The 25,939-nt window shown below is 32.5% G+C and overlaps 1 protein-coding gene across 1 annotated transcript in view; it reads right to left on the reverse strand.

The window, feature by feature from the left end:
- Positions 1-5,814: 5,814 nt before the first annotated feature.
- jus (julius seizure) overlaps positions 5,815-25,939 on the reverse strand; it is a 58,752-nt gene continuing 38,627 nt past the window's right edge. The window contains exons 2-9 of the mRNA XM_068775134.1: positions 23,791-23,946; positions 22,840-22,986; positions 15,764-15,904; positions 14,151-14,265; positions 12,285-12,381; positions 11,279-11,363; positions 9,701-9,742; positions 5,815-6,499 (exon numbers count right to left, since the gene is read on the reverse strand). Of these exons, the coding sequence (XP_068631235.1) occupies positions 6,372-6,499; positions 9,701-9,742; positions 11,279-11,363; positions 12,285-12,381; positions 14,151-14,265; positions 15,764-15,904; positions 22,840-22,986; positions 23,791-23,908 (873 nt within the window). The 5' untranslated portion in view covers positions 23,909-23,946 and the 3' untranslated portion in view covers positions 5,815-6,371. The remainder of the gene's footprint in view (positions 6,500-9,700; positions 9,743-11,278; positions 11,364-12,284; positions 12,382-14,150; positions 14,266-15,763; positions 15,905-22,839; positions 22,987-23,790; positions 23,947-25,939) is intronic.

Here is a 25,939-nt window from a genome sequence, read left to right on the forward strand (position 1 = left end):
TATTCATTCAGGCTTGTCTTAACACATCTCATTCATGAATAAATCGGGTGCCCACCGCATGTACTAACTCAAGAAACAGGGAATTCCCCTTGAAAAGCATTTCTTCGTGTACACAGGATCACCAGCCTCAGGAACTGTCATTATTCTTTTCCCAATCTAGTTGCATCATGGCTATTGAGGGTGATGATGCCTTTACTGTTCATAAATTCGCCACCAAAGAAAATTCTCGAGGCCCATCTTGGAACGTCAATCTTGCATCGATGTATATAATCCTCTAAAAATTTTTTGTACATGTATACAATTACAATTAAAGAGCAATTAATAATTTGAAAGTTTACTTATGTATTTATACTTTATTGTATACCATAGATAAATACAAAAAAAAACAATTCATATACAGATAAAAGGCGCTCTTGCAAGGCGATCTCTACCGGACAGCCTTTGGATGTGAAAGTGTGTGCCTTTTGATGGTGAAGAGAGACTAAAACGCAAGGCCCGTTTACGGTGTACATACATACAAATACATACACTACTCTACACAAATACATAAATGCATACAAATACATACGTTATTATACACATACACATGTACAAAAATACTTATATAAACATATATACACATTAAATTATGTATTAAAAAGAATTCATGCAAAGATAATAAAAAAAAAGTTTTTAAATCTCAAGTATATATAATCTCAAGCGCTTTTTGCGCTGTGAATAAAAGAATAAAAGCAGCGACACCTGATATTAAGTAAACATTGCAAAATAAGCTCGAAAATCACCTCCGCCACGGTTACTTGGAAACAAAAATGTAAGAACGAATTTCAGTGGTATTCAAATTCTGTATAAGCTTCTTTGCTTGCTTCGTATTCAAAGCCCGACTCGCGTTGCTTTGCAGCCGCGCAATGTTTACTCATGCAGTTTTCTTTCTAGAAAATACGAGCGGAGTAGTCAAATTACTAATGAATCATTCATGGCAGCAACGGTTCTAATTGAAATTTATATCGCACGAAATACGTAGCTAGTGTGGGACAGAGATGATGCTCTACGAAGCCGAAATTAGCCGATTGTCTCTTTCCAAAGGTCGATGTGCAATATTTATTGCCGGGCACTGTAATATATATTTGTACCTGTGAGGGTAATCCAACTTATTCCTGTACTATGAATGAGAAAAACTATTCATTTTGCATTGAGAAGTTTGAAAAACACACACACACACATATACGTAATCCAGATCGAGTCACCGCGCTAAGGTAAACTTTCACGCGTATAATTGAATACAAAAAGTTTTAACGAGACCGAGTTCAAATTTTGTGTCGCAGTATCTGTATGTTTAGAACTAATAACGAATGTACCTTTTGCGTCGTAATTATACGATATGCAGTAATTACTATTTTTTAAATAAAACTTGTGTGTTCAGTGCCATCTTTTAAGTTTAATACCATTTTGATGGTTACCATCATCAAAATTTCATCCAAAAGACGTTTCTAGCTAGATATAGGCCTTAACAAGGACGTCTGTTCATCTAGATCGACTAACAGAAAAGATACAGACACACACACACTTATATATATATGTGTGTCTCTTTATATATAATATATATATGTATATATATAATAGGTTTTTAAGTTTCTTTTTAACTTTTTAACTTTAACTTTCTTAAGTTAAATCACACGACTACATTTTTAACGAGTTTTTATTTCTTATCAACAATATATTCACCTTCGTTATCAACAACCTTTTGCCATCTAGTATACAAATTTTCAATGCCGGTGCGGTAACAAATCAATTCGGTTCTTCTGTAAAATGTGTCGACAGAAACGACGTTACTTTCCGGTTCCCAGAATATTTAAAATATTTATAAAAATATAGTTAAAAAGTCTTTTACAAAAAAAAAAGCGTCTTTATCTCTTTGATGGTAAGATTCATATTTTAAATTCGTTTTTTTTCTTAACCGTTAAGTAAGAAAGCGATAAAAGAACATTTTTTTTCCTTTCTCAATCATGATGTGGCATTTATCGGAATAATACCGCTTGTTCTCAATTATAGTGTATTCAAAGGGCAATAATTCCACAACCATGGGTCGGGGATAGGGAAACGCAGATGCAAAAGAAACGCCTTTTAATGTTCTAGAGTTTAGGCAACGAAAATGGCAGCAATTCTGCCAACCAACAGCAGCACTTTCCCTACTGTTCTATTATGAGTCTTCTTGTTTTTATTTCTCTTCAGGATGTAGTATGACTAAGAATGCTGCCAGTATCGACTTTTATAGTCGTCAACGACAATCTAGTATGTAATAATGAAAATTGGTTCAGCTGATCTCGAGTTATAAGTGTTGTAACAAACCCGTCTTTGTTTTATATATATATATATGTGTGTGTGTGTGTGTTTGTATATATATATATTTATATATATATGTATATATATATATAACATGACATTCATTGACTGTTAGGCTGTACGAAGTTCGCCGGGTCAGCTAGTAGTAATAATAGTTTTGAATTCACAACTTTGACTGGAACGGCTTAGCACAAGGCCGCTTTTCCGAGATACGCGGCTCAGCATGATGCGATAAAAGATATTGTATATAATATATTTTATAACTTTATATACAAGTTTAAGTAGCATGTTAGTATGCGCATGCGCTATTTTTAAAACCAGTATCAATATATTTTTTTAAATTATTTATATGTTCAATGGTTTAATATTCATTAGATGTCAACTTACACCCAGCGTTGGGCAGACTTTACAAGAGCTACACTAAAGGGTTATAAATAATACCAAAAACGAGACTAAGTATCAATTTAGACATGATTTTTGATTTATGAAATAATCTTCTAAGGATATACTGGCCAGGAATCATCAGGAGCCGCTGATTATATTGATTAGATTATATATTATATATAGACAGATAAATAAGAAACTAGTTTATAACATATGAAGCTAAGTTGTAAGGTGTTAAATCAATTAGAAGTAATTTAATTAGATATAAACAAGTGTAACAAAAATAAACAAGCTATATCTACATGCTAAATGTCATCTATTAAATGTCACGCTTTTTAATAATAACATTAAAATTAAAGTTCAAATAAAACTCTTATGGTAGAGTTAAGTAAAATAGTAAATAAATAAAGAAAAAATAACTTTAAATGGGGTAGTACAAGGTCTCTGTCGTTTTAGGATGCAGGTGTATGGAGACTATACATAATATAATAGATAAATAAAATCTTCTTTTTCGATCTACCCATTGTTATATATCAGGGGTGCCCAATTTCTTTTTTAATTTGATAGCGCGAAACATTTTTCAAAATTAGAAATTTTTCGCGAGCCGCAATTGAATACGAAATTAAAATATGCAAAAAAATGTTTTTTTTTCATCAATAACATTTATTAAAATTATTTAAACAAAACAATATGTATATTGAATTTAGATATAATGGCACAAATTTTTGACAGCATTAGTTAGTTCATTATGATTGGTAAATATTACTAATTTTATGGTAGAATAATAATAATTGTTATTCACACTAGTTATTTATTTCGACTTCTCCGGGGCTGACATAGGATATATAAATTATTCGACGATCAATCGGACCCAAAATTGATTGTTGAAAGAGTCGCATGTGCCTTGCGAGCCGCAGCTTGGCCACCCCTGTTATGTATTATGAAACCATCCAGAGTAGCAGTGAACACAATCCTCTTGGATGGTCTATTTGATTGCATTTTCATCACCCATCGTTACTACAAATTCTTGGAACCATACTATACGTAGTTTTACTTTTGGGAATAAATGATAGTTGCATACTACAAAGCTGTGATTGTTAATAAAATTACTCAACAATTTCTCACCTGCATTCGTCAAATACTCGGTGTTTGTTTCGTTGAGCTACGCTTTATTCCGGCTGAGGTATCTACTGCGTGCGTACATTAATATTTGCCGAAACAATAGTCAAATACAGTACCCGACTATAAATATTGCACATAGACCTTTGGAAAGAGACAATCGGCTAGTTTCTACTTCGTAGAGCACTATCTCTGTCCCACACTACCTATTTGACGTTTTGTCAGTCGTTGTATTTCGTGCGACAGAGATAACGCTCTACAAAGCCGAAATTAACCGATTGTCTCTTTCCAAAAGTCGATGTACAATATTTATCGCCGGGTACTATAAATGCTAGTGCACCATTATGCTGTTATGGGACCGAACTAGGCTATTCTTTTTCTTAAACTGTATCTTCTTCATTTTTAAAATAATTCTTCTTTGAATTCTTTTGATTGTCTCTGTATATCTTTCTTTATGGTTTCCCTTATTATTGTTGAGACAAGGATTACATTTCCAGGTATGATAGTTTTTGTACAGTTTTTCTCTTTCTTTCTTCACAGTGTCTTTCTTCTGTTCTTTTTCTTTCCTTTCATCCGTCATAAAATCTCCCACATCTTTGGATTCTCTTCATCCTTTCATAAATAGCCTTTCAGCTCTCTTCTCCATTCCCAAAAATATATGTGTATATCCTAGTATAATTATTAGTTTTCTCATCATATTTACTGTGTATCATGTCAAATACTACCTTACAGACGCTATAGTCGAATTTCAATATCCTTTCACTGTACTAATCAATTAATTTTTAACTCCATTCAAAGTATCAGGTAAAGTATAAGATGTAAATGATCATGCAAAATATCTTGAATTATAATATGACCCAAACTTGCTGATATATCTTTGTGGGTAAATCTCTTGTCTGACTCTACTATATGTAGCACAGCTTCTATGTTAATTTGTAGCTATTGAAAGACGCGTTACGTCCCGTTGGTTACGTAGATCTTCGCTGTTTCTGCTTTAATATTTAAGCATTTTGTATCGATTAGAAAATGTATAGAAAATTCTTCGATAACATTTCATAATTATGTATTAGTTGTCTCTTGCTCCAAAGAGTTTGGGAACCTTCGTATTTCAAATAAGTGGATGTAAAGATGGGAAAATTAAATGAAATGAAACACGATTTTCAGAAGTATAAGTTATAATAAAATTTAATAAAATTAAATTATAGCATATCTTAATAGAACTAGCGGTGTTTGAAATATATATTTTTTGTTGTGAGCGACATCATTTAAGATTTTAGTATACACGAATTTAATATGTGATTTGCATTATTTAAAACGTACGTGAATTATCTATTTAATAGGTATGTACGTCAATTCTTCCCCTTAATTGATGTACATTCCTTATTATTTATAGCTAATGAAGATGAAATATCATTCCACGCATCCGTTCAAAAGTCAGTGTTCATAAACTCTTTCGCTTTTGTTATCTTATATCTATAGAGATAAACGCTTGTGCGTATTGCAAAATTCTATCATCAAAGCTCCCGAAGTGCAATGAAGCCTTCTTGTGTAAACTTCCCCGATTTACACAATCTTTTGCTTATAATAATATAATTTAATCTACTTTTTTAACTGAGAAAAAGAAAACTCTTAATCTAAATTCACAACTCCTCGTACAAATGCCCTAAGTGTGTCTAAGTCTTTTTTTTTTGTTATAATTTTAAAGCTTTTATTTGAGTTGCTCGATTATATCATAGAAAGAAGCACAAAGCTTTTCCATCCTATTCTTCCGCGAGACAAAACACAGATCACTCCCGTTAAGGAGATGGTCCCGATAAATTTTTTTTAAATTTATTTACTTTTTATAATCTTAGACACTCCTACTATATCATAGAATATCTAAAGCATACGAAACTTAATATTTTTATCTAAATATTTAAATAAAGATTTACTGTTGAAGTTATACAAAAAATTTTCTAATAATAACCACTGAGTTAAACTATTACTCTACAAAATTTGCCAAAAAGCGATTTACTTATTGCTAAATAAGCTAAAAATATTATCAATCTATCACCCTAACTATAATACTATGAATATCATTGAAAATTGGTGTGTTCTAAATTTAAAAATCAAGTGTGTAATATATTTAATGTTTTAAACTAGAATCTGTGAGTACGTAACTATAATATTCTGATTTATTCTTAACAATATATTTAGATATACGGCGCACAAACATCATTTAATTACAATCTATAGGCACTTCGAAAGTGGCTGAAATTGCATACGAATATATTGTGCATAATTAAAACGCTTAATACTTAGCGAAGTCTTTCGACAAAAGATAAGCTTATCTTAATTTATAGATATAATGTCGAATATTGAAAACTTTTGGACTGGGTATCTTTTGTTTACAAAGTTAAATTTTGCAATTCGCATCGTCGAATTTCAATACCCCTATATAAATTTATATTGCTTAATTTAAAATCAATTTTGTATTTTTTTTTGGTATAAGATCAATTTCAGTTTGAATTTTATTTTGTTTTCGATCTTTATGCGTCCGGTGCACGAATCTCTACAGTCACAGATGTAGGTCCGGTAGTTGTTGGTGAACGTAGAGTGGCGGATCTTAAAGATGAAGCCGAATGACCGCTGCTAGCTCTGGAACCACGACGAGATCCTTTAAGAAAAAAAAATCAGATTGTACATAACAGCTTTATTCAAAATCTCAACTAAATTCATCAAAGCATGCTTAAAACTAATTCTTATATTAAATAAACACCATGCTTATATAAGGAGAAAATTTTTGAGTCACATTTCAGTTATTCTCGTTATTTCTACAAGCGTTTTTTTTGTTTCTTACATACCTAATGATACTCCTATTAAATTTAGATACTTGAATTAAATAAACATAATTTTAATGTTTATAATTACAGTATATATTTACTTTTAATTTTCCGATGTTTTTAGATTTGCAGCACTAACAGTCAAGGGTACAGAGGTGTTGGATGTATAATCGACATTTTTAATTACGTTCAAATTTATTTATTGTTCTACGCAGAATAACTTCACGGTTTCTCTTAATATTATACACGAGTTTAAGTTTAATTGTATTTATTTAACAAAATAAATGTTTCGTTTAACTTTTTTTCTGAAATAAAGGTGGCCGAAGCTATTCCTTATTACACCAGCTATTTGCCAGTATAAGTTTCGTCAAAATCGATCCAACCAGTTTAACCAAAGCAAAGAGATAAACAAATATTTAAAAATTTGTGATTTTAGTATTTATACTGTATATATATATCCACATATATGTAGTAAAAATCGATTATTTTAATATTACAATCAAACATCCGTGTATTTATTTGCATAGATTTGTTTCCAAGTCTAAAGTATCTAAACATCTTCTCTTTTTGAATTTGAAATTTTTTTTTAATCATATAATAAATATATCGAGCAGTGGACAGATATTTATATATTATTAAATAGGATACCTTTTTCATTACTTGTCGGTAACATTACATACTTCACATATATTGTTTATCTATAAGTACTTTTTGGAAGTGAGCCTTATATACATTACAAACACATTCGGAAGACAGTTATGTGCCGAGAAGCAATAAACTCGACTCTTTTTCAAGCAAAAATATTATATTAATTATTATTACAAGATATATTTTATTTCGTGAGCAGATATATATAAAGTAGTATGTACCGATATGAAATTTTGCCTCAGTGTCATGTGGTGACATTATCTTTCCCGTGACCTCATTCGTGATTACTATGTCTTATACGTCCAATACTTCTGTTCAGCCTGTGACCATGTGTGCTGTCATTTGAAAAGCAAACATTAAAACTTAATATAACCCGATAATATATTTGTTTTTTTATTTCAACGAGTAATACTCGGGTAAATTTAGAAAGTCATTGTGGTATTTCATCTGTATCGCAAGCTTAAAGAATCCTATTTAACCCATTACCGCCCTCTGTACCTGCACAGGTACAACTACTTAATCGATAAATTATGTATTTTATCTGTGGTAAGTGTTGAAAGTAGTTAGTAATTACAAATCTAGTTGACACTAGTTACCATATAATAAATAAAAATAGGCGGTGGCGCGAAAACAAATGTCACTTATTTTGTAATAAAATACGGAGTCCAGACACGACATACAAGGTAAGATTATTTTGTTGGTTTTTATCAAAAATAGTGAAATATTTCAACTTCTTTTTTTATTTTTATGGAGTCTATTTATATGTGTTGGGAATAATAACATAAGAATTAAAGTTTATTACAAAACTTGTAAAGTAGGGTTTGTTTCATTTGTTGTACACAAGCGGGTACAGCGGGCAGATTCGTACTAAAGTTTCGTTTTGTTTACACTATTACTTATAAGTTGAAATGGCAAATCGGAACCTATTTACCAGTTATAATAGACTGGAGGAAGCCTTGGAATCAATTATGGCTGTTGAAAGCAATGATGAAGAGTACGATATGGTATTAGTGCCACCAGATCCGGCTGTGGTGAGTGATGAGGAAGAAGGTAATGAAGATAATTTGGCGGCTTCAAGATTCCCTATGGACGTTCCAGGGACTATTGAGGTAGGTCGGCGTCATCCTGACTACGATGTTTCGGAATTGAGCGACAGTGATGATGAGCCGCTAAGACCTATTCCTGCAAAACGTGCCAAAAAATGTGATGTACATTTACCTGTATGGAGGAAAACTCAGCCAACCTATAGTTCTACTTATGAAATTACCGATATGATATGAAGAAGAAGCCTAGGGAGGAATATGATTATAGTTTTGATACAAAGAATGAGATAACTATGGTACGTTGGAAGGACAATAATGTCGTTACAATGGGAACTAATTTTGATGACATAGAGCCTCTGGGCAAAGTCAAACGATGGTGTAACACCAGGAAGCAAAAGGTTGACGTAAATATACCTAAAATGTTTGTCAACTATAATAAAGGAATGGGTGGAGTTGACCAAATGGATCAGTCTATCAGCCTTTATCGGATTTCAATAAAAGGAAAAAAGTGGTGGTGGGTTATATTTACCTATTTGTTAGATATGGCGATATCAAATGCTTGGCGACTACATGTTTTGCTCAGTAAAACTAAACAAGAGATAACTTACATGGACCAGTTATCTTTCAGACGAATTATTGCACGGACTTATTTACGTCCAACGGAAACTAAGAGCCGTCCGTCATCCTCAGCGGCACTAGGGGGTCGGAACAATAATGGTCATAATCCTGAACGGATGGAAAACCCATTGCGATGTGTTATCTGTCACTAAAAAATTCTTTGGCGTTGCGAAATATGTTTGAAAACGCAATGTGTTGAACGACCTTGTTTCAAACAATTTCACTCCTAAAGCGCCCATTGTACACGGCTGAGTACACCCCTAAAACTTGATATGTAAATATATTTTTTTCATTTTATCTTCTTATATATCATATTTTATCCCTTATGGACTAATAAATAGAAAAACAATAGAAAAATATACTGCAGTTTCATTTTGGGCGTTAATGGGTTAATTGTAATAGTTCTTTGAATTCAGAAAATGTTTATTATTCGAAGAACATGCGATAATTTTAAAAGTTCTTCTAACATGTCTTACGAATTTTTTTTTTCTAATTCACTGCAATTCATCTACGATTGTCATGTTCTAGTCTAGTGAAATTTTAAAGCGTAATTAAATCTACTGATATATCGTTTGGTTATAAGCTACGATGTTTTGGAAATGCTTTCGTCTAAATGGTCAATAAACAATACCGTAATATACTGTCTCTATCATTTCTTAATTAAAGTTAATTGTTAAGAATTAAACTCGATATGATGACGAGGCATAATGAAATTTTTAAAGTAACCTGAGGACTTTCGGTGTAGCTGATGACTTTGATGATGGCGTGCTGTAGGTAGATGAAATTATGCATGAATTTTTATTAATTAAAAAAAATATATCCATTAATCTTTACATGGAAAAGAAACACACGATATAACACCAACTAAATTGTTTTTTAAGCATATCAAATATAATCCTCTTTAACAGAAACATCGATACGTAAAAATATACAATGGAATTAGATATCTTTTTTAATATTTATCCAAACAGAATTTATTTTTCTTTATATATGTAGGAAGTAAAATCATCATATATAATCTGTGGTAAATAAGTGATTTTTTTTTTAAATATATAATTCCAACGTGATACTTTACTTATTATTTCCATATTCAAATATATATTAATTAAACATACAAAATAAATGCTTGTGTACTGGTTAGAAAAAAGTGTAAAAATTTTGTGAAAATCATTTATCAGTGAAAATTATTAATTATTTATTAAAAATGTTTTTTATTAAAAATGTATTCCTGTGTGTACAAATTATGCTTAGCAAATAAATGATGTATATAATAACGGCTTATTAGATCAACACTCAAAAAATTCTAGATGTATTCTACGAATTTCTTTTATGTACAGGGGGAGCTAAAAGCCGTGCGGATGTCAAAATCAAATTACAACACAGCAATGTTACGTAAGTTTTCTTTTCACGACTGTATAATTTTGAAGCCTGGTCCAAAAAAAAGGTTTCGACACTCGTACATAGTCCATATACATATTTAGTGAAAAACTAATATCGCGTTGAGTGGACATTCCGTGGTTTCAACGGAGTCCAGATCTTACTTCATATGATTTTTTTTTGTCTGGGGTGCCGAGAGCCGTGTTTTTAAACGGTTTTATTTAGTTCGACCCGTACAGAATTTATTAAACGGTTTTTTTTAGTTCGACCCGTACAGAATTTATTTGTTTATTTATTTGGGTCAAAATTAGATATTGAAATTTAAGCACCTTCCCGTTGTCAGATTGATCTGAAATTTGGTACACAAATTTAACTTAGATGACAATACAATATAATAAAATCAATAACATTATAAATCTAAGATGGCCGCCGATACAAAATGGCGGATTACATATTTTTCCTTAACCCCCTCAATATGGGTATCAAATGAAAGGGCTACACTAGTAAACCACGATGATTATGTCAAAATATAAAATTCAAGATGGACGCCGTTCCAATATGGCGGACTAGGTACATATTTTTCCACAACCACCACAATATGGGTATCAAATAAAATAATTTTATTTTCTAATTACCCGACAACGATTGCCCAGTTCAAAAACAATATTCACTTATTATCCGCCATCTCAATAGAGATGTACCAGAGATATTTCTCGAATTTACGACTTAGATTCAAAAAGTGGGTACGTTTTTATGGCTCTTACCATAGTGTAGTTTTAAAAAAAAATCCTTTGAATTTAGTATATTAAAAAAAAAGTTTTTTATTTGTGATTTTTAAAATGCGCTTAACTTAATAGCTCACCCTGTATATTTGCGTATAAAAGGTATGTAGCGAGTGATTTAATTATTTATGTATCTATAACCTACCCGGACTGGGCGAGTGCGGTCTCAGTTCCTGCTGGCTGGCCTGCCTCGAAGGTGGACGCATGCTTACTCGCGAGCCACGGCGATCCTTAAAATACACACATTATATACATCACAGATTATGGCACTTATCTAAATGTAAGCAAAATTTGAATTATTAATGTATTGGAATTCCATTATAATTTCAACCGTCGAGGTTGTACAACAATTTTTGATTTTAGAGAGGAATATTTTTGGTGTTAAAAAATCCTCTCTAACTTTACTTCGCCTTACAACATACTTGCAATCGACGTTTATACATAATAAGTGTTTCTTAGTAAATTCAGAATTCTACTGGTTACGTGATTAGTTACAAATTTTAGAAAACCCGTTTTGTTAACATTGGACTAATTTCCAAGTGCTTTCGACAATTTTTTTTTTTTGGCCCGCGCTATTGGCAACTTCTCGTACAACCCCTGTCTTGGGTTCACAAGGAGAGTTTATTTACTAAATATTTTTTTCACTTTCTTTTCTTATTACTTGCTCTCTTCTTTTGTTTGTCTCAATATCTCTCACTCGTTCCTTTTTTTATTTCCTTTGTACCTCACCTATCATGTGTGCCCTTTTTTCCCACACCATTTCGTCCTGGACTGTTTTTTACAATTTCTCATCTTGCACTTTTTTATTTGTACTTTAAACTACTACACTAGTACTTTACATCTTATTTCTGAATAACAATCTTTTATCGTTATTATCGCACAGCTATTTTTCTTTACCCTCCAAAAAATCGTTAAGTTTTGTTATCTTTTATTAACTTACTCATTAATTTATTGCAATACTCCAGGAAGGTCTGGCAACTTTCCTCTGATTCCATTAATGAAACTTTTACATGTTAACTACTAACGGATCGTATCATATATTTATATATTAATTGCTTAATTGTTAAAACTTATGGGTTCTTTGTATTTGCTTAATTATCCTTTATCGAAAGTATTTTACATATTTTTTTTTTCAAATAACAAATCTTTACCTGGGAATGTAGAAGTTTAGAGTCACGGAGCAATGAAACGTTCATGAGTCGTGGATTTGGTGTATTGAAGATGGTACGGTTCTCCCTCCATCGCGCTCTGGGAAGAAGATAAATTAACTTTTTATACTAATAAATAAAATTGCACTGTGTGTTTGTAATATTAAAATAACCGCTTTTGAATACATGCATATGAATGTATAAATATGCAGGATCTGACGGCCTATCTGTGTGTCTGTTTTTTTCGGTTACTCTCTGAAATAGCTGGACTAATTTTGACGGGTCCTATACTGGCCGGTATTTAATAAAATAGAGAATAAATGATGATACTTTCATTTTAGCAAAAATTGTCAAAAGAAAAAAACCTGAACTAATTTTTTTTTTCTAAAATTCCCCGCCGACGAAGTCGCGAGCACAGCTAGTATTCTATGTATTTGTAGAGATTTATATGTCAAAAAATTATTACGTACTATATTCACATACATCATCATTTCGGCTGTAAGTTCTTACCATAGATTTCTAAGAAAACCGATTTTGTAGTCTTCTACCTTCTGAGGACTTCATCAAAGTCGTTTTTCCACCCTGTGAGTGTACGCCCTATCCTTCGCTTGCCAATACCTATATCTATATGATTAAAATGAGCAAAGAATATGTATATGTGTATAGAGAATATTTTGAAACAACAGTCGACGTGTTTTTTTTTTTTTGATTATTTTCTGTTTAAATTTATCAAAAAAGGATTATTGCAAATCGTGTACACTGTGTATCGAACGAAACGTACACGTCTGCTGGAGCGTACTACATATTGAGGTTTAAACAGGAAAGCAGACATTGTAACAGGTGATATTGGAGCAGCCAGTTTTGTTATCAAGACGGCTGTTTCTGATGTGGTGATGTTATCGCTGCCGTTTAAAATCGTACAGATTGTGCGTTTACACATTCAAAATATAACCTGAAATCCTTTTACGGGATTTATTTAAAAAAATCGGGTCGCTTGTAGTCAACAAAAAATAGCAAGATGGATTGATAATTATAAAGATTTTTTTTTTAATTTTCTATGGACGTCCTATAGGAGTGAATTTTAAAGTTATTAATAGCATTTATGCGTGACGTTAATTAAAGGTCAAAGCAGGCTATAACCTCGGCAAAAACGTAATCATCTGAATAAACTGGAGAATGGAAGATACGTAGACGAACGAATGTACATAGCCCAGACCTTTGGCAAGTTAATATAGAAGTGGTTAAGCTACATAACGCAGAACGGATGGCCCCGGGAGCTTTAAGAATCTGGAATTTTTACCTCGGACCAGTAAGCATGGCGAAGATTGTTCTAGAAATCTTTGAATGAAGCCTATGTCCAACAGTGGTCCTCTTATTTATTTATTATTTATTTACTTTATTGGAGATAAACAGTAACAAAAGGCAATAAGAAAGTACTAACTAAGAAATATAAAATTAATTACAATTGTTACCTTATAACTATCTCACTAAGAACATTTAATGATTTATAGTTAAACAATAACGAAACAAATAAAAACATTTCTAAACAGGGATCAAAGATCCAGCGCATTCTGCATATCACACCGCAATAATTACGAGTCACAGCAAGCCGTCACGTTACAATGATGTTTAAATTGTATTGTTATAGCTCAAGTAACATTGATATACGGGTTCAAAGAATTGTATTAAAAATAATGATTTTAAATGCGCATTAAAGCATCTAAAGTACGAATAAAGTTTTCTAACTGAGAATTCAGGAAGCATATGTCCAGCATAGGAAACATCGTATGACTAAAATAATGACAGTGATGACTATTTGTTTGTTCCAATTAGATAAATAATCTAAAATATAAAGAATGAATCACTTGCCTGCTAAATAACCGTAGAACGACGCAAATGATTACAAACATCAGAGCCATCCCAACGAGGACGCCGATCATCGCCGGGTCGAGGGTCTGTGTGGACTCCTCCACTTGTTTTTGAGCTGCATACAATATATACCTTACTTTAATCAATCAATCTTGATTCCATGATCTTGGTACATATGGTGAAGTAGATGAATGGCGACCACGAAATCGCAGCCGTATGCACTATCCCGACCAGGTCTGAACGACCTGACACAGACGTAACAAAGTGCGTCACAGTCTTTGTAAAATGTGTCTAGGTCTTGAATAATGAGTAGTACGTGGCAAGGAGGAGGATATCTGACCTTCAAATAATGTAGGTACACATTCAAATCATCATCATACCAGCCGATAGACACCGACTGTAAAACTAAGCCTCTTCCAAAGGCTAGTCTTGCGCTGCCTGCATCCAGCGACTTACCATGACCTTTACCTTGGTCCTAATTGTGGGGGGCCTTCCCACGCCATATATAAAGGCTCGTCGGCACTACTCATAAACCACCCGAGGTGCCAACGGCCGTCGCTTCACTAGAGAAGCGCCTCTTCAACTGCCGCTCCAACTTCTTCTGCAGTTCTCTGTTCTTAACAGTTTCAATCTCGAATCCAATTTTAGAGCAAAGCTTTATTACAATTAGATAATTTAAATTATTTTAAATTTTTACTTTGTCCCACTCACAAGTCTGTACCATTTCCGATATTTTTTTCCTTAAAGTATTAATGACATAAATATACATTTTCAGGGTCGAAGAAGGCTGCATCGCCTCTTTTATGGGCAACGATGAAAACCACCCTATATTTATATAATTCCCCAAAAAAGTAGTACAATATACAATAGAAAATAATAAAACTCGGAAGTAAGTCAAAAAGGGTCAAGCAAGATCACAACCCAGTCATGAATAAAACAGGTTCAGTAAATAAGAAAACATAATAAAATGGCTATAATTATTTAAAAATAAAACTGGAAATAATAAATACAACCAAAGGGTAAAATGAAAAAAAATTGTTAATATTGTGATAATGTAACAAACTGTGGTCTAGGAACCACGATGAGGCAAGGAAGGTGATGCACGGGAGACGATTTGAATGTGAAGAAAGATTGTGAAGGATGAACAGGGGCAGCTTAACCTATAGTGCAAGGTGTGCAATGCACACGAACGCCGCCGTCTCAGTGGGCGCCGTGGCGCTCGCTGAGACGGCGGTATAGTTACGCCTTGTGTTGTAAGTTCTATGGGCAGCGAAACAGAAGTTCGATACATTTCGCTTTTATTACGCTGTCCATAAAACTTAAACACAAGACGAAACATGAACTACCGCGGTTCGCTGCTTAGTTTCGAAAAAAAAAACAGTGCTACAGGCAAAAAAACAATGAATATTATTCTGCCCTCATAAGAAGAAAGGCCGTAACTAATACTATACTATAAGGTATACCTACTTATAAAATAGCTTGTTGGAATATGGAAAACTTCCTTGTTACGAGAGCAAAGTTAAGGAGAAAGTGTATTAAAAGAATAAAATGAAAACATATGACAGGGGGAATGGAATGTCTCCGAAAAGGAACGACATAAAAAAGAAACATACATTTGCAAATGATCGCGCCACCAACGGTCACTTCTGGCACCATCTCGTACATGCAGACGCATCTCTCGTTCCGACAAGTTGTCTTGATCACGGCAGCCTCGCATTGTTGGTTGAACATACACGTCTCATTGATGCCCGCAGCTGGAAACACACAATTCCATCATTACTATAACATCACAAATTTATTACTAACAGACAGTAAATTAGTTTTTCTATTATACATCAGTATTTTATTAGTGATGAAGATCTCCATCTCTTTTGTCTTTAATATTATTTTTCTTTATAATAATACAAACGTAAATGAAACAACCTCCCTAACAACATTATAATACAATTATAGTATAGCTCTATAATAAACTAATAATTAAATTTTCCTGTTATTATTACGTAATATAAATGTGACATTCAATTGATGTGATAAATGGTTATATTGTAATCATTTAGATGTATGCTAGCTGTGGATTTTCAAATAAATATTAAAAATTAAAATAAATAAATCTTATTAATTTGATTATTGAATATAATATTAGCTTCCTCATAAAAATCCAAACAAATTTGTGTTATAAAAATGTATTCAATGAGCATTATATTTTATTAATTGTATTGTTAATATAATATATATATTAACTAAAAAAAGAAACAATTAATGTAGAGTTACAAGAGGCGGTCTTATCGCTCGAGGCGATCTCTACCATACAACCTTTGGATGGAGATAAGAAACGTAAAGGAGAGAGAAGTTTAGGGTGTGCATACATACATTACTATACATATATATATATATAAGTGTGTGCGTGTATGTGTATATGTATATATACATACATACAAACTGAAATACACATAAACAATAAACCTATTACTATGTATTTAGTAAACCTATAATATTTCTATTATAACATCGATCACATACTTGGAAACTTGTTATGTAATAAAACCTAATAATACATCGAATTTTTATTAACGTCTATTCACACTAGTAAGACTATTCCATATCATTGGTTTTTTTTTACAAAAGGCATTCTTTAAAATTTTTTAGTGATCACTCTCTTACGTTTATTCATATCTCAGCTTCTCTACACTACTTGTGACCACATTTTCAACCTGGTTAACTACTAAAATGCGCGCAAATGTGACACGTGAGCAGCAGGGTGAAGAAGGCAGATTAACAACAAGACGTCTCTTTATAAATATTCTGTACCATGTCGATCGCGCCCTTCCCTGTCTCACCTTACATGAATTTATTGCTTTTTGACTCCTTCAACACCTGCCACAAATAAATAGCTTTATACGTAATCCTGTATTTGGTAAGCATCACAAAAATACATATAAAAGAATTCTCATTTAAAAGAGTTTTATTCTTTGTAAAGCATAAGTACTATGAATAAAGCAATACTTATTTTGAGACGTAAGTACAATCTCTAGAGTATTGACTTGTTTATATCTTACGACATTTTCTTTCTCCTTTAAGTATTTGAAGCGATGTACCGTAGCGAACTACGGTGAAATTGTTTCTTGAATAAATTATAAGGTAAACCTTGTTCGCTAATGCTCCTACAAATATCACAAAGAACATTTGAATATTTTTAGAACACGTCTGGATTTATTTATGAATGTATTCAAACATCTATTCGCATTTTAAATATGTTATTTTTATTTATTAATCCTAATTTATACCGCTAGTGTTCTTTTTACAATATTATCTTTCGCATTAACTAAACGCAGACAGTTGGGAGAGGGTTGCCGCTGTTTGATACGTATCTTTCTTCTCCCAGCTGCGAGGCACGACAGCGTTTTATAATTTTAACAATTTTTCTCTTATGGGTAAATACAGCTAAAATTTATACATATTAACAATACACTTTGTAAGTTTTACTCAATTATATATTAGTTGATACATTATTTTATTTCAAGTCGCTGCCCAAGTGCTACAGACCGTTAAATGCCTTGAGGTTTAGGACAGTGTGCCGGGACAACTCATCAAAAGATTCTGCTGTAGATTTTTTCTTGAGAAGGTCCGGTAAGTTCAACGGAGGTATATTAAGGTTTTCACATCACGTGATTACGTCTTTTGGATTCGAATCGGAAGCAGTGTCTGAGTAAATGATGAAAGGTCTGTACTGTGGAGTCGTCACACGGGCAAGTCTCATTATCGATTATTTTAAAACGGTGCAGATACTGCTTGCAGTACCCGTGCCCGCTTAGTAGTTGTGTGAGTTGAAAAGATGTCTTAATGAGTTTTCGCAGTTTGTTTATGTCGGTGAATTTCAAAAGGAGTCCTATGGTATGTCGACCCTGAACCGAGCTCTCTTATCTAGTCTAAACATGTTATTAAAATTTAAATGTCTATGAAACTTATTTATGAGTAGTGGCAATACTATACAAATAATTCACAAAGTAATAATTATTTAAGATTGTATCTCAGGTCTCGAATCCGCGACCTACGACCGCGAGTCTAAGACTTTTACTGCTGGGATACCACTGCTCAATATTTTAAAGTCGTAAAAATAAACTAATATAACATATTTGATAGAATTCACTTTATACGTGGTTATTGGAGGTGTGTATAAAATCTTTAAAGATTTTTGCTATCAATTGAACAATACATCTACATCCTTGAAGTTGTAACTCCTATTTTTTATTATTTATATATATATACTGTAACATATACAAATATCTGTATTCTTCATAACATTTTGTATTACAATTTCCTTAGCTATCTTAGCAGTACTTACTAATATACACTTGTCTGTAGTAAAATTCTACCTAAAAAACTCTGTTGTAATAAAAAATATCGCTTATGTTCACATTATTTAATACACTAACTCCACTTTTTGCTACTACTAAACATTAGGAATAATTTGTTACTCTCGCACAGTAATGTTTTAACCCATCATGGCGCCTGTCAGTGTTGGGAACGATTTTTTTTAAATGATAAATGAAATATTATTGTTTATGATCCTGTGATCTTTAATAAATCCAGAGCAAGCGATTTTGAACTGTATTTTTAAGAAAATTCGATATAATTTACAGTACCCGGCGAAAAATATTGCACATCGACCTTTGGAAAGAGACTATTGGCTGATGTCGGCTTCGCACAACTAACAAAACGTCACATAGGTAGTGTGCGACAGAGATAACGCTCTACGAAGCCGAAATTAGCCGATTGTCTCTTTTCAAAGATCGATGTACAATATTTATTGCCGGGTATTACAGCTTACTTTATTTCGGACAGATCTGACCCGTACGCATCCGGGGAGTTCGAACAGATATGTCCATAAGCAGTTGACAGAACTAGAACAAGCATGACAAGACATCGATAACGGACTTTGTAGATTTGGTAGGTGGTGTTCAAACTGTGATATATTTTTTTTTATTTGCCTATTTTTTCACATTTTCTATTTCTTTTATACACACGTGTGAAATTAGAACGTAAATCACTTAACAATTTTCATTAAATAAAAAAAAAATCGACAATAAATTTCTATTTCGACATTACTGGACTACATAAAAAAAGAACTTATTCACTCTAGTGTTATTAGTGTAACTTGCGTTTTATGTGAGTTCAACGTTAATTTACATAATAAGGATGTACGCAGTTACGTTTTAACAAGATGACAGGATAGATGGAGCTATTTACGAAAAACGATCACGAACGCTTATGTTAATATGGACATGCCATTCGGATTCTGGAATTTCAATAAAGAACTCGGGAAACTTGAACTTATTAGTTGAAAAGTCTGAATTGAAATCTTGAAAATTAGAAAAGTGGTTTATTTTCTGTAATTTGTTTTCTTGTAAAACTGGGCTATATATCTGTTCCGATAGTAAGAATAATTATTTGGTTAAATTGATTTTAATACAAGCGATCATGAATTCAGCGAAGCCTTCGTCCAACAGTGTACGTTTTACTGGTGACATGATGATTTTTTTTTGCGTTTTATTGTTAAAAATACTTGTATAAAGTACATTACGGAATATCTGCATTTTGTAGACTGTTTTTTTTTTTAATCTGACTCGATTTTTTTAAAAAAAAATTAAATAACATACTGTTGAAATACATATTTTGAAAAGAAAATGTAACCCGAATGAAGAATAATAATGGCAAAGTTACTAATCATAAAATGATTTTTATAAAAACTTCCAAAATTTAGCAAAATTTTAGTCTAATTGCCCTGACGGATTCATTTATGTTTTTATTTAAAACACTTCTTTTCTAATGTATTTATAATGGCAAACTTAATTCCGAAGGCATTTTCGACGATTAACCATTTGGAATATCCAGAGATAAACAAATGAAGGTGAATATCATAAAAGACAACAAAATAAAGTGAAATCAAAAATGAGAAGGAAAATAATCCCTAAAATAAAAATTAAAAAAAAAAACTTTGTATAAATATACTAATAGCTACTACTATCTATAATTATATATAAATATTATATAGTACATATACTTAAATATCTACATATACTATTTATTTATATAAATCGCGATGATTAGATTTTATTATTTATTATCTTTATAGATAATAAATAATAAAATCTAATCATCGCGATGAATTCGACAGCTTGTCAAGCAACAGCTTTCAAACCTTCGCTTAGAATTACGAATAATAATTATTAGAAATACGTCGTAAAACGAAATAAAATCTATTCTTTATATATATATATATATATATATATATATATATATAGGCATATATAATGTTTTCTTCTACACGACATTTTGAACAGTAGTACCGCAGCGGTAAGTCTCGCGATCAGAAGTCGCAGGTTCCATTCCCAGTATACAATGTATTGTAATATACATTTTGTGCATTAATTATCTAGGATTATCACTGCTCGTAAAAAAGTTCCCAGAGGATAGACTGCAGAGTCCTCCACGTACCATAGTGTCACACTGCTATCGCCAACCTTCCTGCTAAGAGTATGGGAATCCTACGCCTTACAATGGTCGTCTATAGGCTGAAACGATGGCGATACGATATTTTTATTTAATTAATTTAATACACATTTCTTGGCTTAAATAGACATCGAATGATCGACAGCTGTCATGTTTATCTGTAATTTACGTTATGGTATATAGGTTAAGAAAATTTTTGGTGTCTCCATTTGAATCTTAATTCTTAATGAAAATTTTTGATTGATTACCTTTTAAGAGTTTAACAATAAATTATTTACTCTTTCTTTTTTTATTAATAACTGCATAATAATAATATTAAACTTGAGCACATAATACAATCACTTGTACGTCAAAGTTATTCAAAAAAACGGGTCATTATTTAAATGAGTTCAAAATAAAACTATATAATCGTAATGCAGACAAAGGCAGGCCTTGTATAATTGTACGTTGGTTTAATTATATGACAGAACAGCGGCGCCGTAGCGTAGATGACGGCACGCGAGGTGCAACTTTAGAGTTGCATCGATCCTCGACTGGTTTTTACCTCGCGCTAGCTTTGGAAAGCTATATACGCCTCAATTTATTTCCATAACGTTTTCAAACCGTCGCATTGTTATTAAAATAATTATAACACCTCACGCTTGACACGGTGAAATTATCGTAAATAATAGCAGGCATACTGCTTGGGGTCTTGCAACGAAATTACAAATTGTACATGTTAATTGTGTACATATAGGTTGTTCATTATAGATTTTAAAACTTTAAGGGGGTATTCTATATAACTAGTTCTTGGGGAGATGCAGATGAGAGAGAAAGGGTAGTAGGTAAGTAAGGTAAAGGAATTATTTATTTATTAAGGTACACCATCAGCATACAAAAAAAATGAAGTAAAAATGATTGCACGTAAGAGGTAACATCGTTGTATATAAGAGCAATCATCAAGAGTAGTGGAAAGAGAAGAGATTATAAAGAAAATGTAAGAGAAGTAGCAGAGAAACGTCTGTGAAGAAAGTTCACATGACAAATAAATAATTTATGACAGGAAAAATTGTAAAATTTACGTATAAAAGTAAACAATTTCTTGCCAGGTTGTCATCAATAGAATCAACTATCCGAACCGTGTAGTATATGTATAAATAAATAATTAATTTTACGTTTCAACAACGTATTGACTTAGCGAAACATTTCCAGGAGAATAAACATTAATTTCATTGTTTTATTCTCTCCAGGGTAGAGAAGGACGCGTAGCAGCACGCGTAGCAGCACGCGTAGCAGAACGCGTAGCAGCACGCGTAGCAGCACGCGTAGCAGTTTCTCAAGCTACGGCGTAGAGTCGCAGTCGAGTACGCAACGTCGCAATATAGTAATATTATGCTATTGCGGGCTTATTCCGTTTACATTAAATTCTGCCTTTACAGGTAGTACTACATCTTGTTAATCTTTAAGAGATTTTTCTAATGTAAAATGAAGGAAACTAAATGCGCGGGAAAAATTTTCGACAAGTTTCCAGTAACGGGTATTACAGACTACTTTTGTACTTTTTTAATGAATATATTTACAGTAATGTCCTGTTATTATAATCTATTTTAAAGAATCGATCATAAACTAAGCCAAAGTAACTCGAAAAATAACTGTAATGAAACTGCTGCGGTGAAGGAGTTGGCAGAAACGTACACATGAATAATATCCTATTGCATCCTTACTGATAACGGTCAATTTCATATTTCACTCGAATGAAATCGCGAAGGAAATCACTCTCAAAAATGTTTTAATTTAATTTTCGGTAAAATTTATTTTCCGTTATAACTCTGATAATTTTCAAAACATACAAACTCATCAAACACATTGTATAAGATTGGGATTGACTTTAGTGGACTGTATTTAATTAAAAGGCCTTGGTCCAGAGAATGAATAAATTTATTAAGACTTAATTTCACATGGAAGCGAAAACACGTGTGCTCGGTAGCGGTAGGGAGCAGAGAGCGAGCACAGATAAAAACATATTTTACAAATTCGCCAAACCATAGACAAGATCTTACCTAAAACATTTTTGGTTGGCACTATTGCCAACACACATGAATGCACAAAAAATACCCTTGATTTGTTATATAAATTACCCTTGTAGGTTAAATATATTGCAAGTTATTACAGAAATTTGTTTTTTTTTTTTGTTTCTTACCTTTAGCACATTTATCGAAGTCATTTGATACAGGCATTGAAGGATCGCAGCGGCAATTCTCCCCATCGCATATTGAGTGAGGAAAGCCGCATTCTATCACCGAATTGCAGGAGTCTCCGTACATTTTCTTTCCACGTTTGGATGGGTCTGGAAATGATTAGATTCAATCATCACCATCAACACGTCAGCCGATAGGCGCCCACTTCATTCAACGACTTTCCGCGAACATGATTATGCAGTCGGCTCTCCTAGTGGGGGTTTACCTATGTTGCGTCTATCAACTCAGTGTTAAATCAAATAATAATATAATACTGTGACCAAAAAGTAAGGTGAATTTATTTTTATAAAATGTAAATTATTTATTAATTCTTCCAAATAACTTTTATCACTTTCAAAATCATTTTGCCCGTTCGATAAAACGTACTTTTGCAAACGCATTTTTCAGTCCTCAAAACAGTCGGGAAATTCTTTATCCTATTTCATTTCCATGACTTTTGGACTTTTGTTTTGATTTTTATTACAGCCAGAAGTCGCACAGAGCTATATCAGGCGAATACATGGTTGCAGAACGATGTGAATCGGGTTTTTAAACTTTTTTTTTTTTTAAATTTGGGCGACTTTGGCGCCAGTCGAGACTTTAAGCATTTAAGGCATAGAGACGCGTTTAAGGCACAAAAAATCGGAGCCAAATGACATTCAAACTCTTGCAAAACAAACGTTTGGCAAATGTTAGACAGTACTACAAACCTAGGAAAAAAAAAACGTTACACTTTACTTTTTGATCACAGATTACATATAACTAGATATCTCACTTTCAATTTTTATTCAGAAAAATCTATAATTGTTCATCTTCATTCTAGTGAAATAGATTTCTTCAGTCGGAATATTAAATATCAGTAAGGTTTATTAACTTGAGATATACATCTTGGGACATTAGGGTAGCACTCTTACCGAATTCAGTGGTAGTGGAGACTTCCGGCTCGGCTGAGGTCAGGGGCGGAGAGGAGAGCAGGAGGGACACCAGCATGGCGAGCCCGGCCGCGGTCCTCCTGCTGTGAGGGCCCCGCATTTTGCTCGCTCCTCCTCCGTCACATATCAAGGAAACGCCTGGAAGGTAACATTTCTTCAATTCTAAAATTCTTTAAGATCTTTTCGTGTTTTTTAAATTGTAATATCTTTAAGAAAAAAATATAAACAAATTAAAATAATGATTGTTGCTTCTCAGAACGTGGATAAAAATTTATTCTATGTTCTTGAAAACTAGAGTTTTTACAAGAAGCGTAGCATTGCATTGTCGAGTAAGTAAATATTTTAGTTTACACTTTGTCATAAAAAGCTCCTAATGTTTAGAAAGCTCCGAATGTTACATTTACAAAAGTCATAGGACTTTTTTTATTTTGTCCCAGTTTTCGGACCTCCCGTATGTCCCTTTCGTGGGTGGATAGTGATATTTTATTTTTTAACGGTTTTATTTAGTTCGACCCGTACGGAATTTATTTGTTCATTTATTTGGGTCACAATTAGAAATTGAAATTTAAGCACCTTCCCGTTATCAGATTGATCCGAAATTTGGTACACATATTTAATTTAGATGACAATACAATATAATAAAATCAATAACATTATTAATCTAAGATGGCCGCCGATTCAAAATGGCAGATTACATATTTTTCCTTAACCCCCTCAATATAGTAAAAACTAAAAACACTAGTAAAACACGATGAATATGTCAAAATTTAAAATTCTAGATGGACGCCGTTCCAATATGGCGGACTAGGTACATATTTTTCCACAACCACCACAATATGGGTATCAAAAAACCGTTTAACTTAAAAGTTTTTTAAATATATTTATTTCACACGATTTAGTATTTGCACTTTTCTACACACATTCATTCCCCTATAGTTTATCCCATTTTCTTGCGTTCCTTTACAAACCTTGTTTTTTTCTTCCACACATCGCTTTATTTTCATCATCCCTCCAGAATACTACTGTTTACGTGTCTTAGGATGTTTGTGTGCCAAGAGTTACTATACTATGAATGATTTAAATAAATATACATATTTTCGGAACGCAATTTCGCCTTCAGACACACAGAAAAAAATATACCACCGCACTGAGTTTCTTTCGACTCTCAGGTCTTAGCTTTTTTTCCCGGTGTTTATATTTAGGCAAATGAATTTAAAAATTTATTCTCACAGTGTAATGTTTAACAATTAGCTTCAATGTAAATTTATTTTGATACTTGAGTAAAGTAGTGCTAACGGTGGGAAATAAAACAATTTTCTTTATGGTTAAAATTCAAAGTTTAGGCTATATGTTTGACGTTAATCAAAACCAGTAAAGGTGTCTTAAGGTGTTATTAAAATCATGTTTCTTGAAGCATTTCAATCAAAATATCACCGTATTAATACTAAAACAATGTAAATTAAAACAATCGTAATCTAGAACTTTATTTATGATGCGTAAAAATTATCTTTGATAGGCTTGCAAGCATATAGAACAACTTTTGTCTGTGGCTAAATTTTGAAGTGCAAGCATTAATTTCGATGCTATAAAAGTCAGAAAGGTTAACAAAAAAGGTTAAAGGATACGTGTAAACCTCGTTTGTTAGTTTTTTGGTAATTGAGATGGGAGGTTTTGTTTGTACCAGTCTCTATTCCGTTTTGTGCACATCATCCCACTACATGTTCCGTGTTAAACACAATTTGAAGGGTGCGTATAAAGTTTACTTTGTTGTTCGAGCTCAATAGAGACAACTCTGACTTGCTTCTTCTAATGCTACCATAGAAGTCGCAGAAGAAATTTTCCCAAGAGGAATCATATTGTAGAGCGGTGACACTAACTGGCCACCACCATGACTTGATTTGTCGCCTTGTGATTTTTTTTATGGGGACATCTCAAGAATAGAGTTACCTGTAATTCTTTGAAAACACTTGTTGTTTAAATTAATTAAACTTATATATTCAAGAATAAATGGCGCAGGTTCCAATAGTTGAAAATATCAGGTGTGATTTTGAAAAAATATCGTTTCGAAGAATTTTTTTGGGGCCTTTAGAGATACATTGATATTATAATTTTCGAAAAAAAAAATTATACT

The sequence above is a fragment of the Battus philenor genome, unplaced genomic scaffold (assembly GCF_028537555.1).
Source record: "Battus philenor isolate CCGP_79_NKW_IND1 unplaced genomic scaffold, ilBatPhil1.0.hap1 SCAF_8, whole genome shotgun sequence".
Lineage (NCBI taxonomy): Eukaryota > Metazoa > Arthropoda > Insecta > Lepidoptera > Papilionidae > Battus > Battus philenor.